The sequence below is a fragment of the Scaptodrosophila lebanonensis genome, unplaced genomic scaffold (genome assembly GCF_003285725.1).
Source record: "Scaptodrosophila lebanonensis strain 11010-0011.00,11010-0021.00 unplaced genomic scaffold, SlebRS2 tig00000053-arrow-pilon, whole genome shotgun sequence".
NCBI lineage: Eukaryota > Metazoa > Arthropoda > Insecta > Diptera > Drosophilidae > Scaptodrosophila > Scaptodrosophila lebanonensis.
This window is the reverse complement of record NW_022060548.1, coordinates 38043-55566: the sequence shown is the minus strand read 5'-3', so window position 1 is coordinate 55566 and position 17524 is coordinate 38043. Positions and strand designations below refer to the sequence as shown.

Sequence of the window (17524 nt, the reverse complement as noted above, 5' to 3'; positions counted from 1 at the left end):
ACTGTATATAATGTACAACAAAATCAGCCTTACAATAATAGTTCAGTAGTTCCTTTTCCGATTACCGAACTACTCGTTCTTTTTGTTGCTTCATTTCGTTCGGTAGTTTAGTTCATCTAATCGTTCCCTTAGTCAAATCAGTCGTTGACTTCAATTGTGCTTATTTAATTGATTCATCCGTTCCTTAGCATGGAATATTTATTTTACCATTTATCTATATAACTTCGGAAACGTTCTTTCTTCCGAAATACTCTTCATTGTGATATTTAAAATTTAATGATTGAAATAGCTTAGTAGAGGAACTAAACCCCAAGATTTAGTTCACAAGTTCCTCTGAATAGTCATTTTAACTAGTTCAAACCGGGCCAACCCCAACTTTATTATTAAAGATTTCCTTTTTTGTAAACAAAGTGAGATAAAATGAATTCATTTATAATATTGCTCATTTGCGTGTTTTCTGGTGGTGTTATTGTAAGCTGCGAAACGCCCAAAGTGAAAATTGGAGTAAAAAAGCGCGTAGAGAACTGCACAAGGAAATCAAAAAATGGAGATCTTGTTCATGTGCATTACAAGGTATACATAAATTGTTAATTTATAATTATTTAAGCAAAATACTTAATATATGTTTTTGCCCAGGGCTCCCTGCAAGACGGCACAGAATTTGATAGCAGTTATAAGCGTGGAACTCCGTTTTCTTTCACACTTGGCTCGAAGCAAGTAATTAAAGGGTGGGACCAAGGAATTCTTGGCATGTGTGAGGGCGAACGCCGAATGCTTGTCATACCCCCAGAGCTGGGCTATGGAACCAGTGGAGCTGGCGGTAAAATACCTCCCAATGCTGTTCTCAGTTTTGATGTGGAGCTAGTCAAAATTGAGTCACGCGGTGGTTCGACGGATGAGCTTTAAAATACCAAACTCGTATCAATAAAACCCCAAAAACTTTAATTTTAAGGTGAATATCTATATCAGATTACACAAATATAAAACTACGTACCAATGTATATATGTATATTGCCACCGTTGTCTTATTCAATAGCTATCTTAATCCTATCTCCTTCATCATCGAAATGACGTCGCATCATGCGATGTTTTTCCAACGAGCTTCTCTGTATGAACCGCTCACCGCAAGTACCACACACGAATGGGCACTCGCCTGTGTGCTGTTGCAAATGCAAATTTAAGTCTTTAGACTGCCGGTAACTCTTCTCGCAGTAATTGCATTTGTGCGGTTTTAGACCACTGTGCGTCAGCATGTGTCTCTTCAGTTTGTCGGACCAGGCAAAGTCCTTTCCACAGACCGTACAATGATATGGCTTCTCACCAGTGTGCATCCGGCGATGAGAGCGCATCTCTGAATAGCGCGGAAAGGCCATGTCACACAAATCACATTTAAAGGGCTTCTCGCCGGTGTGCCTCCGCATGTGGGTTGCCAAACTAGCACCCGAGTGCAACTCTTTGCCACAGATTGAGCATAGAAATCTTTTCATCGCCTCTTTACGTTTACGATCCCCATTGACGTGTACATCCCGAATGTGATTATTTAGACGTGATTTTAGCTGATAAGTTCGATCGCAATGCGGGCATTGCAGTAATTCAACATTTGCAGGTCCTTTAGAAGTCCCAGGCGCCTCCTTATTTCCATTGGGGTCGCTTTGTTCTGTAGCTCCTTCATCTTTGTCGCCATGTTGCAATCGTACATGTAGTTCTAGATTTTCAGGCCACATAAACTTGTAGCTACACCTTTTACACGTGTGCTTCTTCTCCTCACTTTGGCATTGCAATTGCATATGGTGCTCCATTATGTTCTGCAGATATATGAAGGTTATATGAGAGATTATATACAATTGGATTCAGTGATGGACTGCCAATTGAACTAACCTTGGAAACACACTTGAATATGCAACGGTCGCACTCATACGGCAATTTGACAAATCGATGCATGGTGCGCTGATGTTGCATCATTTCGTACTTCCGAGGGCACTGCACACTACAAATTTCACAAACATATAGCGTAGGAGTCTTATAGAACCCAGAAGTTGATTCAGATTGTGTTTCGTCCTCTGTTTCGGAGTCATCGAGATGCATTTCGAAACCGGATTCATTTATTATAGAATAGTTGTTTGGAGATTCGTAGTTTTGATGCAAAGTAAGAGACAACTTAAGTTCCAGCTGTATATGAGCACGAAGATCGGCTATACGGTCGAACTGGACATTGCAAATCTTGCATTTTATGATCTTGACACCATTCGGCTTTGATGTGGCAGCTATCAAAGTCTCTGCTAGTGGAATGTCCTGCTCTACAATGCCATGACGTTTTAGATGCTTCACGAGGTAGTCATGACGATAAAACTTGCGAGGGCACCATTGACACGAGATTATTTTGGACTGATCAGCATGAACACTGAGCAAATGAACAGTCAGTGATTTTTTCTTGTCGAAAACCCGATTACATTGTTGGCATTCGTGTGATGTGTGCTGCGAAAAATAAGGGATATTATTCAGTGTATAAAGGAAGAAAAACTATATATTTTATTACTATGACTCGATGTTTTTGGAGGTGTGCCTTCAAATTATGCTTCCAGCGGAATCTGCATGAACATTTGGGGCATAAGAAACGCTTTTGAGCATTTTTACACTGCGACTCATAATGATGTCTTAGTATCTGAAGGCTCACGAAGCGCGCATCACAACGACCACAAATGTGAGGCACTTCGGACCATGCATGGCTTTGTCGCTGGTGCTCCAAAAGCTGATATTTGCGTTGATATCCCTCATCACACAACTCGCATTGATAGGAAGAGCTTCTCGATGTTTTTGTCTTTCCTATAGTTTGCTCATATACTTCCTGTTCGGCTTCGCTGTCCGTTTCCGAACTGTCCAAATCCATTTCATAGCCAGACTGATTGGTTATTGAATAGAATCGCTGATAAATACCAGAACCCAAATCCTTTAACATGAGCTTTTGTAAATGATCCTCAGTTGCGTCTTTAAAATCAGGATAAAACAGTTCCCTTAGCTCATTTAATTCCAAGTTGTATCGCTCTCTAATGTTAGATATGTTTGGCTCGGGATGCGCTTCCAAATGGCGTCGCAGTTCGGAGATTCTATTATATTTGCTCTGACAAATCATGCACTGTATGAGTTTGAATCCATGTGGCTTACAAAGATTCACATCGATATCTTTAACTTTCTTCCGGTCTGCAACATGTGATGAACGTTTCGGATTGCTGTGAACTTTAAGATGCGCTTGTAAGCCATCACTACGACTAAATTTTCTGATGCAAAATGTACAAGAATACCAATCAATTTTTGAATTGTGATACCGTGCACTATGCTGCTTCATACACTCGACTTTGTTAAAACTCTTGGGACACTGGTCGCACTTAAAACGTTTTTTTAATTTATGTTCTTCTTGCTTCCAACGCTGCACTCGCTGTGTCAACGGCATTTCATCAAGCGAACTAAAAGTTGTAAAATTGATATGAACTGGTACTGCCTTTGAAAATATTCACTTACTCCTCCTCATCTTGCAATAGGGAAGCTCTTTGTTCATCTGTCTCCTGTTTGACAGCATCAAGCATTTTTAGCGGATCAAACGACTTTTTCGTATCTTCTTCAGCTTCATCTGCAACATCCGATTGTTGTATCAAATCAAACTCAGGCAGTTCAATACAACTAATGTCATTGTCGGCCCTGTCGTCTTCTATCTTAACTGTCACATGCTGCTCGGGGCATAGCTCCATAGGTGCTTCTTCTAGACAATCTTCGACAGCAGCCACAATCGGACCAGAATCGCTTCGATTAAGGTGGCTCAGCAAAAGACTGTTGGCTTCGCGGGCTTGTGTCACAAAGTAGTATGCGCCTATTAGCTTGCGCGTGCAATCCCCACAAACGCATTGGGGGGGTTTCTGTGGGTAGGACTCGGTAAGCTGCTCAAGAGATTTTCATGTGTATTTATGTACATATACATAGGAAACCCATCAAAGTTGCTCACCTCTATTTTGGTTAATTCCGTTAGAAGATCAGAAAGCATTTTCTCTGGGAACTTTTTCGTATATGTTTCAAGCTTATAAAGAATCTCTGCATTTCTGGTATCACAGGTGCGGCACACTACGGGAAGCTTCATTTTAAAAAGCAGAAACAACACCTTTCCAATATCAAGCAACTATGAATTCTTATCGTGAGAAAGAGGTGACACAATCATTGCAAAAAATATCGATAATTTGTTGTTCGTATCGATATATTATTATTATGTACTTAAAAACGTAAGAAAAACAATTTTGAACTTTAACGATAACTTTTAATGTTGAGATAAAGTGAGAGAGGGATTGTTCGATTGAGGCCGTGTAAAAATATCGTTATAATTTAAGAATTAAACTCAACCATTATTAATCGAGTCTGATTGACAGTAAGTTGTCATCTATTTAGAAGTCGTTAAGATTGTTAAGAAATTCAAAACCAATCCAAAGGCGGAATATTGCAAAAACCTGCAATAGAACGAAAGCAGGCATATACATGCATATGTAGAAGAATAACACTAAATAAAGAAATGTAAATCATTAAATGATGTTGTGTGTAAAACAAATACAAAGAGAATGTGTCATGTGATCGGCTTGCAGGCTATAATAAGAGCAGGGTTTAAGAGCAAATATTGCCTTAGCCGAGCAAAGCGCATTGTTGTTGTCTAGGCAGTTGAGAAAAGGAAATGTCAAAGAACAAAAAGGAAGAGTAGAACGAGTAAGACAACGAGCCTCGAGAGAGCAGTGATGCAAGTCAGTCTGCTTCAAGAAGTCAAAGGCAACACTACCAGTGCGAATTGCTGTGCTCACGTAAAGAAAATGGCCGAACAGCGCGTCACGCCGCGCGAATTATCCAACCCTTCTCCGACATCAGAAGTGGGATCGGCCTCGCCCCAAAGACATTCTGACAATGATTGGCGAACTCTGTTTGAGTCACAGAATCGTAATTTTATGGAATTGATAAAAGTTATGCAAGTGCCATATGCAGAGTCTCATAAAGAAAAAATAATTGTGTTGCCAAAGTTCGACCCTGACGACACGAGCGCGGACGCGTCTGCATGGTGTAAAACAGCAGACATGATAATGTCCGAAAATCCCTTAGAAGGTAGTGCATTGGTCATCGCACTTAGCAGCTCCCTAAATGGAGGCGCATCGCAGTGGTTGTCCCAGATTTGCTATGCTGGAATAACCTGGCTTGAATTTAAGGAATTGTTTCTGCAGCGATACGAGGGTATAGAGACGCCAGCCGCCATTTTCTTAAACATTCTTAACGGCCGACCGAACGCAAACGAGTGTCTATCGGTGTATGCAAGCAGATTGGTGACGTCACTAATGACGAAATGGAAGCAAATGAGCGCAGAAGAAATAGCAGTCTCGTTCGTGCTGGCACATACCTCGCAAATTGATACGAGGCTGCAGCGTATGGCGTTTACAACGAACATCAAAACACGAAGCGAGCTCCAGCAGCAGTTGAAAGCATACGCTTTTGGTAAACGCAACGTGCAAATCACTTCGGAACACACATCTGGCCCCGAGAAGAAAAGGTACAAGTCGTCTTCTATTATGAAATGCCATTATTGTGAAAAACCTGGACACAAAATGGCAGAATGCCGCAAGAGGAAAATGGACGAGAGAAATGCACCGAGAACAAACCAGATGCAAAGCAATTCAGCAACAGCGAGAGAGCGAGGCGCAGTGACGTGTTTTAAATGTGGCAAGACTGGCCACATTTCAACGATGTGCACACGGGGACTAGAAGCAGCGAGCAAAAGCAACATACAAGAGAAGCGAGTAGATGTCTGCACAGTAATGGAACCAACGGGACTATTGTTGCAATTTGGTGAGCTCATTCCATTCTTCTTTGACTCGGGCGCCGAGTGCTCTTTGATAAAAGAGAAAATGGCAAATAAATTTGCTGGAAAGAGAATTTTCAGTACAGTTATGCTGAAAGGCATTGGTGAAAATTCCGTGTATAGTAATTTACAAATTCATACGACTGTTCAAATATGTGAGCATACTCTGGAAATATTATTTCATGTAGTATTGGATAAGTTTTTAAAGCACAATGTAATGGTTGGTCGTGAAATTTTGAGCCTTGGCTTCGGCGTTGCCATGGACGCTGAAAAGTTCAGTATTTATAAAACAAAGGCTGTCAACATTGTTTCAGATACAACAAATAGGTGCTATCTAGAACATTTAAATAATGATGAAGAATTAAGTGATGAAGACAGAAATAAATTGATAGAAATATGGCAACATTATGCTGAAAGATTTATAAGTGGCATACCAAAGAGTCGTGTAACAACAGGTGAACTAGAAATTCGTTTGATAGATCCAAACAAAATCGTGCAAAGGCGTCCATATAGACTTAGCGCAGATGAGAGAGAAATAGTGAGGAAACAAATAAAAGAGCTGTTAAAAGCTAATGTAATACGTCCGAGCTGTTCTCCGTTTGCCAGTCCGATGCTGCTAGTTAAAAAGAAAGATGGCAGTGACCGCCTATGCATTGATTATCGAGAGTTAAATGCCAATACTATAGCAGACAAATATCCACTGCCGTTGATATCGGATCAAATCAACAGACTGCGAGAAGGAAAATATTTTTCAAGTTTAGACATGGCTAGCGGATTTTACCAGGTTCCCATACATGCTGACTCAATTGAACGTACGGCATTTGTAACAGCTGAGGGTCAATACGAATTCTTATCCATGCCCTTCGGGTTAAAGAACGCCTCATCGGTATTTCAGCGAGCAATAACACGTGCCTTGGGTGAGCTGGCATACTCGTATGCCATTGTTTACATCGATGATGTTTTGATTGTAGCAGGCACTAAAGAAGAGGCATTTCATAGATTAAAGGTGGTATTGGAACTTCTGACCAACGCCGGATTTTCTTTCAATGTAAAGAAATGCACATTCCTCAAACCTAATGTTGAATATTTGGGTTATCAAGTCGAAGATGGTCAAATTAAACCTAATTCTCGGAAGATACATGCCTTGGCAGCGTTATCACAACCGCAATCAGTTACACAGCTGAGGCAATTTATAGGTTTGGCATCATACTTTCGACAATTTGTGCCACAATTTTCAGAGCAAATGAAGCCACTATATCACCTCACCTCCAAGAATGGTAGCTTCCATTGGAAGCCAGAACACGAGTGTATACGTCAAAAGATTATTACCATATTAACTAACGAGCCGGTTTTGATCATTTTTGATCCACAGTATCCCATAGAGCTGCACACTGATGCGAGCTCAGAAGGCTATGGAGCAATACTTATGCAAAAAGTAGAAGGCAAAACAAGGGTAGTCGAGTATTATAGCAAGTGCACAACCAGTACGGAATCCAAGTATCACTCGTACGAGTTGGAGACGCTAGCCGTATTTAATGCAGTTAAACATTTCCGTCATTATCTTCATGGAAAGAAATTTATAGTGTATACGGATTGTAACTCATTAAAGGCTAGTCGTTCCAAAATTGATTTAACTCCACGGGTGCATAGATGGTGGGCATATTTACAATCATTCGACTTCACAGTCGAATACAGGAAAGGGAATCGCATGTTGCATGCAGATTTTCTTTCAAGAAATCCTATCCCTGCTGAAGCAAAGACCGTCAAAAATATTACTGAGAAACGTGTAGACTTGGCTGAGCTGACTGACAATTGGCTGATTGCTGAACAACAGCGAGATCCAGATTTGTCTGTTTTAATTTCTAAATTGCACAATAATGAGCTTAATGAGGACATGGCAAGAACGTATGAAATGAGATCTGGTATACTGCATAGAAAGATTCAAAGAAATGGTAGAACGCGCTGCTTGCCAGTGGTACCAAGAGCATATAGGTGGTCCGTAATAAATCACGTACACGAAGCCATAATGCATTTAGGTTGGGAGAAAACATTAGATAAGGTATACACCTACTATTGGTTCGAGAATATGTCAAAATATGTGCGTAGGTTTGTAGAAAACTGTATAACGTGCAAGGTATCAAAGTCATCCTCGGGCAAGATTCAGGCAGAAATGCATCCGATACCCAAGGTGGAAATACCGTGGCATACAATACACATTGATATAAGTGGCAAACTAAGTGGCAAAAACGATTTGAAGGAGTATGTCATAGTACAAGTAGACGCATTTACTAAATTTGTTTACTTTTATCACACATTAAATTTGGACACGGAAAGTTGTATAAAAGCGGTCAAATCAGCAATATCCATTTTTGGCGTGCCTACGCGTATTATTGCTGATCAGGGTAGGAGCTTTGCCAGCGCCGCTTTTCGAGAATTTTGTTCATCACAAAACGTTAATTTACATTTGATAGCTACGGGAGCGAGTCGTGCGAATGGACAGGTAGAGCGCGTAATGGGCACTATGAAAAATATGCTGACAGCAGTTGAAACGAGCGAGCGTTCCTGGCAAGAAGCATTAGATGAAGTACAGTTGGCCATAAATTGCACGACAAATCGAGTAACAAAAGTTAGTCCATTGGAATTATTGATAGGCAAAGAGGCTAGACCACTAGGCTTAGTGCCAATGATAAATGAAGAAAAAGTTGATGTTGATTGTTTAAGAAAGCAGGCCAAAGAAAATATGTTAAAAAATGCTAACTATGATAAAGCTAGATTTGATCAAAATAAGGCAAAGATTGTTAAGCATAAGGTTGGAGATCATGTTTTGCTCAAAAGTGAAGAGCGGCACCAAACAAAGCTTGACCCCAAATTTAAGGGACCGTTTGTCGTGATTGAAGTGCTTGATGGTGACCGATATAAATTAAAGTCCTTGATAAGTAAGAGGACATACAAGTATGCCCATGAGTATTTGCGACCGTTACCAGATAGTCAAGTTACTGCAGAGTTGGAAGATGTGGAGGGTGGTAATGCAGAAGAAGGCATTGGCCAAAGCCCAAGCTCCCACCAGTGACGATGTAGTATTGTCATACACAAGGACCACGCCCGTACCACTAAGTTATACCGATGGCACAAGTGTAGACGGAGGGTGTCTATCATGGCGTGCGGCGCGGTTGTCGTGGTAGAGAACATGTGACTTAAAGTGATCATGTTGCAAGGGCAAGTGGAGTCCATGAGTTGTGGTATGATAGAGAGATATCCAGATGTTCGGGTTTTCGCAGAAGAGTACGAGCTACTGGTTGGCACAGCCGCAAATGTGTGTGAATGCCTGCAAAACCGTCATTTGAAGACACATCTTGCAAAGAAGTGTTAAATAAACGAAGTAACGATAAACTTATGGTAAATTGAAGCGCAATACTTGAATTGATTGACTATATATAGTATAATAAAAAAAAAAAAAAAAAAAAAAAAAATATTGAGCAAGGCATGAAGCCGACGTTTGAATAAGTTTTGTTCGAATAAGTTTTATTTGAATAAGTTTTGTTTTGCTAATTTCATTATGATAAGATACTACACGAGGACGTGTAAGAGCCAGGAAGGCCGTGTAGAAGAATAACACTAAATAAAGAAATGTAAATCATTAAATGATGTTGTGTGTAAAACAAATACAAAGAGAATGTGTCATGTGATCGGCTTGCAGGCTATAATAAGAGCAGGGTTTAAGAGCAAATATTGCCTTAGCCGAGCAAAGCGCATTGTTGTTGTCTAGGCAGTTGAGAAAAGGAAATGTCAAAGAACAAAAAGGAAGAGTAGAACGAGTAAGACAACGAGCCTCGAGAGAGCAGTGATGCAAGTCAGTCTGCTTCAAGAAGTCAAAGGCAACACTACCAGTGCGAATTGCTGTGCTCACGTAAAGAAAATGGCCGAACAGCGCGTCACGCCGCGCGAATTATCCAACCCTTCTCCGACACATACATATAAGACCCTAATGCCAAATTTACGGAACAAACCATACGTAATAACCCGTTTTCAAATCCACAACTTGCAAGAATGCAAAAGTGTCCAAGAATAGAAGTTGCAGAAATATTTGGAACAGTTACAAAACTTGAAGTTCCATTCGTGTGTAACCATTTGCTATTCTTTCTTCAAATGTTTTCCATTTTTATCACGTGCACGTCAATCTTGTACACGTGTATGTACTCAGTTATAAGTAAATAAACATAACATTTTTGCTAAGATGTACTCATAAACAACGAAATTATATTCTTTGGATCAAACTTATTAAACAACAGTCGTCAACGAAATGAGTTAAAGTACATCAATATAGAAGAAATGAAAACATACTAACATATAAGGCGCCTGTACCGTTTTTAAAAACTTTTAGAGCTGTCTGATCTTAAGTACATACTATGTATTTATTTGTACTCTTTATTATACGAAAAATTGAATTGCTAAATTAATCCAAGGCATGTGGAACATTAATACATTTGAGTTTGAGGTTGATATTTGATGTCAACCGCCGCCTGACGAGAATTCGCCGTTTGCTTATGGGTCAAGGTACCGAGATGCTGTTCAAGCTGGTGCTTTCTTGAGAAAGTTTTATTGCATGGCAAACAGCTGAAATGGAAATGATGTTTTTTAGTATTTCTAATCGGTTAATAATATTGAGATTACATACACAAAAGGCTTCTCGCCCGTATGCGTCAACATATGATTCTTTAGCACATTTGAGTAGGAGAAGGCCTTCCCGCATGTGGAACAGGTAAAAGGACGCTCATTTGTATGAGTTCTGTGATTAAATAATAACAACTTGAGTGTCACTTCATTGTGAGTTTGGCAATAATTAATACCTTTCATGTCTAATGTTGGAACTGCGATCCGCAAATGAACGCGAACAGTATTTACACGTGAATGGTTTCTCGCCCGTGTGGACGCGTATATGGCGATTGAGCTCCGAGGGACCGGCAAATGTTTTCCCGCATATTCTGTCAAAGATTTAGAAAAGTTAGTAAGTAGAAGCCTAGGTTAATTGTAAGGTATACGGACTCGCATTCAAATGGTTTCTCAGCCATATGACGACGCATGTGTACATTTAGAGCGCCTCGTTTTGAGTAAATATTTCCACAAACTTCGCACATAATGTTTACTGACGAACCGTCGTCTAATTTACCAGGAGACTTGGTTGCGTTAGGAGATGTAATGTCATGATCCCGTTTCGATGTGGTATTTCGAGGTCGCCCCCGTTTGTTGGGTCGGCCTTTACGATTTTTTGGTTTGCGAACCCGCTCACTAGGCTGGTAATCACTATCACTGCTGTAAGTCAGAAATATGTCCTTTTCGTCGGCATCGTCAGAAGCAACAACGGTGTATTCCATTTGATCCTCATCACCATCGTCCTCCAATCTCTCCTCCAGCATACCACTCAGCTCAACTTCCTCATCAGCATCGATGAACTCGTTTTCCCCCTCATATATATATTCAACATCATGACTTTCGATTTGTATGTGTGTTTGATCATCTGTGGGCTCCAATTTCATATCATTTTCATCCTGAAATAAAAACGTATACATAATTAGTAAAAATCATGAGCGCAGCGACATTTTATACCTTTATAACATTTGCTGAAAAAGTGCGCTCGCTCGCCTGAATGGTTTCCCTGAATTTGTAGGCGCTGGACAACGTTTGGAGACAGTTAGAGCATAGCATGCTTGGTATGTCGACCAGCGGCAACAGCTGCCAAACGAATTAAATTTTCATGTTATTACATTCAGGAGGATGAGGGTTTTTTACATAAACAGAATCATTACCTTTATGCTGCCAATTTCTTCAATTTTTCGGACCAGCTCCTTGCCTTGCATGTTGTGTTCGTCGAATAGTGGTGTCATGTTTAAATTTGTGTCTGTGTCCTCTGTCAGGCATATTCTGCATAGCATATATTCTGGCATGTTTGTGATCTAGATGAGCCCAAAATCTCCCAAAATACTGTGCAACCTGCAGTAAAAAGCGTCGCAAGTCGCCTATTATAAATATTGTGTTCGCTGAATGGGCAACACTTGTCGCGTACTGATATTCTTCAACACTGTTACTTTCGTACAGTACTGCCAAGTTACTAATCGATATGCATTTGTTTCGTCCAAAGCTAGCGGACTACACCAACATCGCAGACTATTTACATAGCTTTATGCATTTTAAAATAATAAGCGAATAGGTTTTAGATAGTACATATCAAAGCAAAATGGAAATCAGCATCAAATGGAACATGTGTCGCACCTGCACATGTCGCCGTACCTCCGACTTGCAGCCCTTATTTAATGATGAAAAAATAGCCCAAAAATTGCGGGAATACGCTGGAGTTATTGTGAGTCCTAACGACTTCACTCCGAAACAAGCATATTAAAGTAATACATACTTTTATTTCTAGGTTGAGAAAAATGATGGATTGCCTGATAAGATATGCGCGGTTTGCATCAACGCCCTACAAGTTACGCACCAATTTCTGAGCAAATGCAAAAAAAGTGATGAACATCTGAAAACTGTGGTTAATCATGCCATGTCCACAAGGAATTGCTTCTCCATATTGACTTCCCCGGACTTTGAAGATGACGAAGGGGAAGTGTACGATGCGGCTGTAGGCAAATCTGCAACACGTACGCGCAAGCAAGCTCTGTCCGATAGGCAAGTTGATGTGAAATACAGACGAATTAAAATAATGCCGCGGTCGGAGTCTATTATCGCAAAGAATGAACCAAAAGAGGAAGTTGTTCTGGACCAAGTGGTGGTTGAAGAAACCAATGTTACCGATTTAGTAGATGCAACAAGTGCTGCGGAAAGTGGCCATAGTAAACCAGGGAGCGAAACCGATGCTGATGCCGACACCGACGCTTCAGAAATCATAACAATTGAGCGCTATTCAAGTTTATCTGAGACTTTAAAGAAAGAATCGAAACAGAAAGCAAATAACTCTGATGACTATATAATTTATGTGAACGAAGGGGCTGAGAAAAACGTTTATACCTCAGCCAGTGATGAAAATTCGGATAATGACCATACAATGGCTGATGTTGACGTTGTCAACGAGAACAGCAGCTGTAAATTTGAAGAGAATAATGCAACCACTAAGAATGATGACAATGCCTATATACTAAATGCTGCCCAAAGTGCCGAAGAAATTATTGAAGAGGATGATGATGAGCTCATATACGAATCTGGTACGAATTCAGAGACACATATGGTAGACCTTGGAGGAGCATGTAAACCGGCTAGATTTAGCTGCCCTGTCTGTGCAAATACTTTTCCCAAGCAATCACAGCTCCAATATCATCTGCGTTTGCATAGCAATGAGAAGAACCACGAATGCGAGTAAGTAAATTGTCTCTTGGTTATTTCATCGTGCGTAATTTTATTTATTTTAGATTATGTGGCAAACGCTTTACTGCCACCTGTAATCTCACAACTCACATGCGCACACATACGGGCGAAAAACCATATGAATGTGGCTTTTGTCACCGTCGATTTTCAGATCGGAGCACAGTTCGAAAACATGAGCGGTGTGTTGAAAAGTTTAAAAAGATAAACTCATATTCAGGCCAGTTACTTAATTATATTTCTGTCTCCGTTTCTTAGCATACACACAAATGAGCGCCCCTTCAAGTGCGGTATCTGCCATAAAGCTTTCTCGCTAGCTAGTACTCTGAAGGCGCACGAGGCCGTACACTCTAATGCAAAACCCTATAGGTGAAGTGATTGACATCGTCACAATCCATAATGTGTTAATTAATGTTCGTTTATAGATGCGTGACCTGCAACAAGGGCTTCAAGCTGCCCCATCAGCTAAAAGCCCACGAAAATACGCACGTCCACCGCTGCGAGGCTGGCATGAAGTACAGATAGAGACTCCCAAATGGACTCGTATTTTATTGATGTATATTAAGATTTAGCAAATTAGTCTATAGTATAAGCCTAAGTATTCGAAGTAAGCAATTAACCGTTTTGAGCGAGCATGTACTCGTTGGATGTCTCGCCAAGCGTTTGTTCCGCCTTGGTCCTATGTGTCAAAGTTTGTAAATGGGCCTTAAGTTGATGCAGCAACGTAAATGACTTGCAGCAAATGGAACAACTGAAAGGGCAAAAGCAATTTATTTATTTAGAAAATATTAAGAAAAAGTTTTAAGCTGTAATCGGTCCTTACACGTTTTTTACACCTTTTCTTTCAGTATCAGACATATATCCATATTTTTAATTTAAAAAACTATTTTGAATATTTAGTTTTCCAAGCTCTACTTTAAAACCTAAACACTCAATGTTTTTTGGACATGGGTTTTTTTAAACCAATTTCACTTCCACATAATTTAATTGAATTTGGAAACAAGTTTGTAGATTTGATTCGGAATGTGGGCACTCGATTATAAGACTAACTCTAATATATTCAAGATGAACATTTAAATATAATTCGCCTTTTGCCAAAATGTGAAAAGTTTGATTATCAATATTGCTAATCTAAATATGCTTGTAGATGTATGTATGTGGATATTATCTCTATCTCAGTCCGCATTAACTTTTAAAAAATGATTGAAAAGCAATTGGCTAGTTCCCATGGTGTCTTAAATCTTACATTTTATAATCTTAAAACATTTTTTATGACCTCCGATTTTTTGGAAACATATGCAATTCTTGGCTTGTGTTAGAATGTGGTTTTTGCATGGCTACAGACTCGAATCGTTTGACTTTTCTAAATAAGAATTCTTTTATTTAATAACTTCCTTGTTCTCACCTGTAGTTCTTCTCGCCGGAATGCACTAGACTGTGGTTCTTCAGTATGGCCGTGTGCGTAAAGGTTTTGCCGCAAACTTTGCAGCCGTAGGGACGTGTGTTGGTATGAACACGCTCGTGGCGCACTTTTTCACTTCGGTCATAGAAATGGCGATCACAATACAAACATTTGTATGGACGCTCGCCGGTATGACGTCGTATATGTGCGCGTAATTCGCCCACTTGGCGGAAGGATTTGTGGCAGATTCTGTGAAGAATAATATAATTTTTTTGTATAGCTGAAAAATACAACACAAAACTCACTCGCATTGATGCGGCTTATAGTCCGAATGGGCTGTCATATGCGCCCTAAACGCAGCTTTCTTTTGATAAATGTTGCCACAAAGATTACACATAAATGTAGTTTGCAAATCTTCGTCTGGTATTTGAGTTTTGTTTGTCTGTCCGCTTGTCCGCACTTTGCGCTTGGATTTTAACTCATGATCAGGTTTACGAGGCCGTCCCGGCCTTCGTTTGTTGACTGTGCTTGGCTGTTCAGGAGATGGGGTGGATGATAGACAGAATTCGTCAGCAAAAGCCTCAGCTTGATCCTCGTGGAGTGCCATTTGTTCGGTCAATTGACTATCATCCGTAAAATGATTGGAAACAATTTCGTCTTCACCATCATATTGTTCCAGCACCGTAACCATTCCTGGTGACGACTTGATCTTAATTGGCTCCGGATCCTCCGTTTGAAATTCCTCGATTTCTTCGTCATCCCCGAGAGCAACATCATCGCCCAGGTATTCTCCTTCAACGACAATATCTTCATCGGTCTGCTCTGCAGCGATTTCGTTATTTATTGCGGCTTCCTGTGCTTGTGTGGTTGGTTGCGTTTGCAGTGTTTCGTAGAGATATTCTATGTACTCCACACTGGCATCGATCACTTCATCTGGCTTCTCGCTATCTAGACATGAACTTTCCAGGTAAACTTGCGAGTTCAGACACATTTGGCGAAAGTTGTACCACATACACATAAATTCATAGCAGCGACGACAAATTTTTGTTGGAAAATTGGGAGATGGGCGAACCTAGGAGGTAACGCTTTGTTAGTATCAAATTATATATAATGTATGGTGTATGTACCTTGATGCCGCAACAAAATTCAATTTTCTCACTTATAATCTGCACCCCGGCGTCACTGTGTTCACTTGTAGACGGAATGCCATCATCATCTGGATTTTCATTGTCCGCTTCAAATAGAGCACGCATTGTGCTCTCATCGAATTCTCCCAGACAGATACGGCAACTGAGTATTACAACTGGCGGCGCAGTCATTTTTACGACTAACTAATTCCAGAAATATAGTTACAAGAAATCGCAGTAAAAATTGTTTGGCCTATTATAGTGTTTGGCACCACTGGCAGAAAACAGCTGCTGAATAGAGTTGCCAGCCTGAAAAAATTATGTAAATAAAATGCAATTGCATTACGATAGGTAATAAGTATCTCATGGATGTATACTTATAGCAATAAGTTTTATTTATTGATTAAATATATTATATGAACTATAGAATTTAGAAATCTTAATACTCTACAAAAATCTCCCCAAGCTTAAACCTTTTGCTTTTCTATGCGGCCCTTCTTCACGCCGTTTAGTTTGGCGGTTTTCTGTTGCTTCGACGGCGTCTTGGTCTTGAGCTTCTTTTTCCTGTCCAACTCGCTAAAATCAACCACATCGCTGTCATCCTCTGTGCCATATTTATCCAAAAGACGATCCATTAGCGAGTTATAGTTTGACTCTCGACTTTGCTTGCGTGCCAGTATCATCTGCTCCAAGCTGCCGCCTCCGTTCTGTTTCTCTTCTTGATCCATACGCTCCTTGATCTCATTAGCTTCCTTCAATTCCCGTGCGTATTTTCGGTGGCGCTTTTTGCGCTTGGCAGCTGGCTCCTCGGTAAATATCTTGAACTCAGGCACCTCGTCGTCTGCAATCATTTTGCGGACAATCTCTTGAATGCGCGGCTCATCTTCGACTTTCATGAACGGAACATGGTTCATAATGTAATTTATACAGCCTTTGCCACCAAGGTAGGCCTTTTTGATGTCGGTCCGCTCCAGGTCAGAGCCCACGTATTCCTTTTCGTAATTGCTGATATCCTCCTTTGTAATCGGCTTAAAAATTTTGCTCCACAACTCCAGCCATGAGCTGAGCTTGCTCTCCTCCTCATCATCGTCTATGATGCCCTTCTCATCGTAAAGTGCGCGTTTACCCGCATCGGTGAGGACTTGATAGATTTTGGAAATAACCTTAAATTTTTCGGTCGCTTCCTCCTTTTGGGCCTCTTGCACTCTGTCCGGATGCACAAGCAGCGACAGTTTGTGATACGCTTTTTTGATGTCCTTATCTTTGGCGTCTTTCTTGAGATTCATCAGCTTATACACATCGCGTGTCTCAAAATATTTTTCACACAATTCCAAAGTAGACATATTAAATAAACTCTTCGAGAACAACAGATACAGAACTTGTACGAAAAATGCAATTACAAAGAGCGCCAAATCCAGCTGGGCTAGAGATGAGAGACTGACATCGACTTACTAAACTTACTATCGGACATCCTATCGATAAGTAATTTTTAGTTATTGAAATAATCAATTGATAATGTATTTAAAATTTACAATAAAAATGTTCAGAAAAAAATTATACGAGATGAATGAAATAGTCGGTGTTTTAATACTGAAACTAAAGCTCCTTTGTGACGGACACCGATATATGTATGTCGATACCACCCACGTCAAATACATATTTGTATCTTATATTTTTTTGAGGAAACAATATGATTCAAAGTTTTATTTTGGATAAGATGGGCTGGCTAAAAAATCTTCTTTGCAAGCTACTATTTGTTAT

The 17524-nt window shown here is 40.2% G+C and overlaps 6 protein-coding genes across 7 annotated transcripts; 2 read left to right on the top strand and 4 right to left on the bottom strand.

Moving 5' to 3' along the window:
* Positions 1 to 372: 372 nt before the first annotated feature.
* On the top strand, positions 373 to 1009 carry LOC115623471 (peptidyl-prolyl cis-trans isomerase FKBP2). Its single transcript, XM_030517835.1, has 2 exons — positions 373 to 573; positions 637 to 1009. The coding sequence occupies exons 1-2, from the start codon at positions 421 to 423 to the stop codon at positions 904 to 906; spliced, it is 423 nt and encodes a 140-aa protein (XP_030373695.1). The 5' UTR covers positions 373 to 420; the 3' UTR covers positions 907 to 1009.
* Positions 920 to 4126, bottom strand: LOC115623470 (zinc finger protein 569-like). 2 transcript variants are annotated; one of them, XM_030517833.1, is made up of 5 exons: positions 3995 to 4126; positions 3517 to 3929; positions 2537 to 3461; positions 1879 to 2475; positions 920 to 1805 (listed from the first exon to the last, which is right to left on the bottom strand). In XM_030517833.1, the coding sequence occupies exons 1-5, from the start codon at positions 4124 to 4126 to the stop codon at positions 1026 to 1028; spliced, it is 2847 nt and encodes a 948-aa protein (XP_030373693.1). In that variant the 3' UTR covers positions 920 to 1025. The 2 variants fall into 2 exon arrangements, with proteins under 2 accessions (XP_030373693.1, XP_030373694.1); XM_030517834.1 differs by having other exon boundaries at positions 3517 to 3908; positions 3995 to 4074.
* A 6139-nt stretch (positions 4127 to 10265) lies between these two features.
* Positions 10266 to 11941, bottom strand: LOC115624265 (transcription factor Ouib). Its single transcript, XM_030518889.1, has 6 exons — positions 11677 to 11941; positions 11477 to 11602; positions 10916 to 11418; positions 10720 to 10854; positions 10548 to 10658; positions 10266 to 10486 (listed from the first exon to the last, which is right to left on the bottom strand). The coding sequence occupies exons 1-6, from the start codon at positions 11812 to 11814 to the stop codon at positions 10348 to 10350; spliced, it is 1152 nt and encodes a 383-aa protein (XP_030374749.1). The 5' UTR covers positions 11815 to 11941; the 3' UTR covers positions 10266 to 10347.
* A 47-nt stretch (positions 11942 to 11988) lies between these two features.
* LOC115624263 (zinc finger protein 391) lies at positions 11989 to 13811 on the top strand. Its single transcript, XM_030518887.1, has 5 exons — positions 11989 to 12227; positions 12291 to 13228; positions 13282 to 13416; positions 13493 to 13603; positions 13660 to 13811. Exons 1-5 carry the CDS (start codon positions 12105 to 12107, stop codon positions 13757 to 13759), a joined length of 1407 nt encoding a protein of 468 aa, XP_030374747.1. The 5' UTR covers positions 11989 to 12104; the 3' UTR covers positions 13760 to 13811.
* LOC115624264 (zinc finger protein 135) lies at positions 13751 to 16010 on the bottom strand. The gene is made up of 4 exons (XM_030518888.1): positions 15764 to 16010; positions 14942 to 15708; positions 14640 to 14885; positions 13751 to 13985 (listed from the first exon to the last, which is right to left on the bottom strand). Exons 1-4 carry the CDS (start codon positions 15953 to 15955, stop codon positions 13850 to 13852), a joined length of 1341 nt encoding a protein of 446 aa, XP_030374748.1. The 5' UTR covers positions 15956 to 16010; the 3' UTR covers positions 13751 to 13849.
* Positions 16011 to 16135: 125 nt separating this feature from the next.
* On the bottom strand, positions 16136 to 17175 carry LOC115624016 (J domain-containing protein CG6693). Its single transcript, XM_030518588.1, has one exon. It carries the CDS (start codon positions 17104 to 17106, stop codon positions 16231 to 16233), a length of 876 nt encoding a protein of 291 aa, XP_030374448.1. The 5' UTR covers positions 17107 to 17175; the 3' UTR covers positions 16136 to 16230.
* Between the last annotated feature and the right edge of the window lie 349 nt (positions 17176 to 17524).

What these genes read in the sequence shown, in the direction of transcription:
- LOC115623471 (XM_030517835.1), top strand. Translation starts at nt 421, where the DNA reads ATGAATTCATTTATAATATTGCTCATTTGCGTGTTTTCTGGTGGTGTT. An exon ending in TTGTTCATGTGCATTACAAG is followed by an intron (nt 574 to 636) that starts GTATACATAAAT and finishes GTTTTTGCCCAG; the next exon opens with GGCTCCCTGCAAGACGGCAC.
- LOC115623470 (XM_030517833.1), bottom strand. Translation starts at nt 4,126, where the DNA reads ATGAAGCTTCCCGTAGTGTGCCGCACCTGTGATACCAGAAATGCAGAG. An exon ending in CGGAATTAACCAAAATAGAG is followed by an intron (nt 3,930 to 3,994) that starts GTGAGCAACTTT and finishes TCTCTTGAGCAG; the next exon opens with CTTACCGAGTCCTACCCACA. An exon ending in TATTCAAGTGTGTTTCCAAG is followed by an intron (nt 1,806 to 1,878) that starts GTTAGTTCAATT and finishes ATATATCTGCAG; the next exon opens with AACATAATGGAGCACCATAT.
- LOC115624265 (XM_030518889.1), bottom strand. Translation starts at nt 11,814, where the DNA reads ATGCCAGAATATATGCTATGCAGAATATGCCTGACAGAGGACACAGAC. An exon ending in GAGAAACCATTTGAATGCGA is followed by an intron (nt 10,855 to 10,915) that starts GTCCGTATACCT and finishes AATCTTTGACAG; the next exon opens with AATATGCGGGAAAACATTTG. An exon ending in ACGGGCGAGAAGCCTTTTGT is followed by an intron (nt 10,487 to 10,547) that starts GTATGTAATCTC and finishes TTTCCATTTCAG; the next exon opens with CTGTTTGCCATGCAATAAAA.
- LOC115624263 (XM_030518887.1), top strand. Translation starts at nt 12,105, where the DNA reads ATGGAAATCAGCATCAAATGGAACATGTGTCGCACCTGCACATGTCGC. An exon ending in GAGAAGAACCACGAATGCGA is followed by an intron (nt 13,229 to 13,281) that starts GTAAGTAAATTG and finishes TATTTATTTTAG; the next exon opens with ATTATGTGGCAAACGCTTTA. An exon ending in ACAGTTCGAAAACATGAGCG is followed by an intron (nt 13,417 to 13,492) that starts GTGTGTTGAAAA and finishes TCCGTTTCTTAG; the next exon opens with CATACACACAAATGAGCGCC.
- LOC115624264 (XM_030518888.1), bottom strand. Translation starts at nt 15,955, where the DNA reads ATGACTGCGCCGCCAGTTGTAATACTCAGTTGCCGTATCTGTCTGGGA. An exon ending in AATTTTGTTGCGGCATCAAG is followed by an intron (nt 15,709 to 15,763) that starts GTACATACACCA and finishes GTTACCTCCTAG; the next exon opens with GTTCGCCCATCTCCCAATTT. An exon ending in TCCGGCGAGAAGAACTACAG is followed by an intron (nt 13,986 to 14,639) that starts GTGAGAACAAGG and finishes TTGCCCTTTCAG; the next exon opens with TTGTTCCATTTGCTGCAAGT.
- LOC115624016 (XM_030518588.1), bottom strand. Translation starts at nt 17,106, where the DNA reads ATGTCTACTTTGGAATTGTGTGAAAAATATTTTGAGACACGCGATGTG.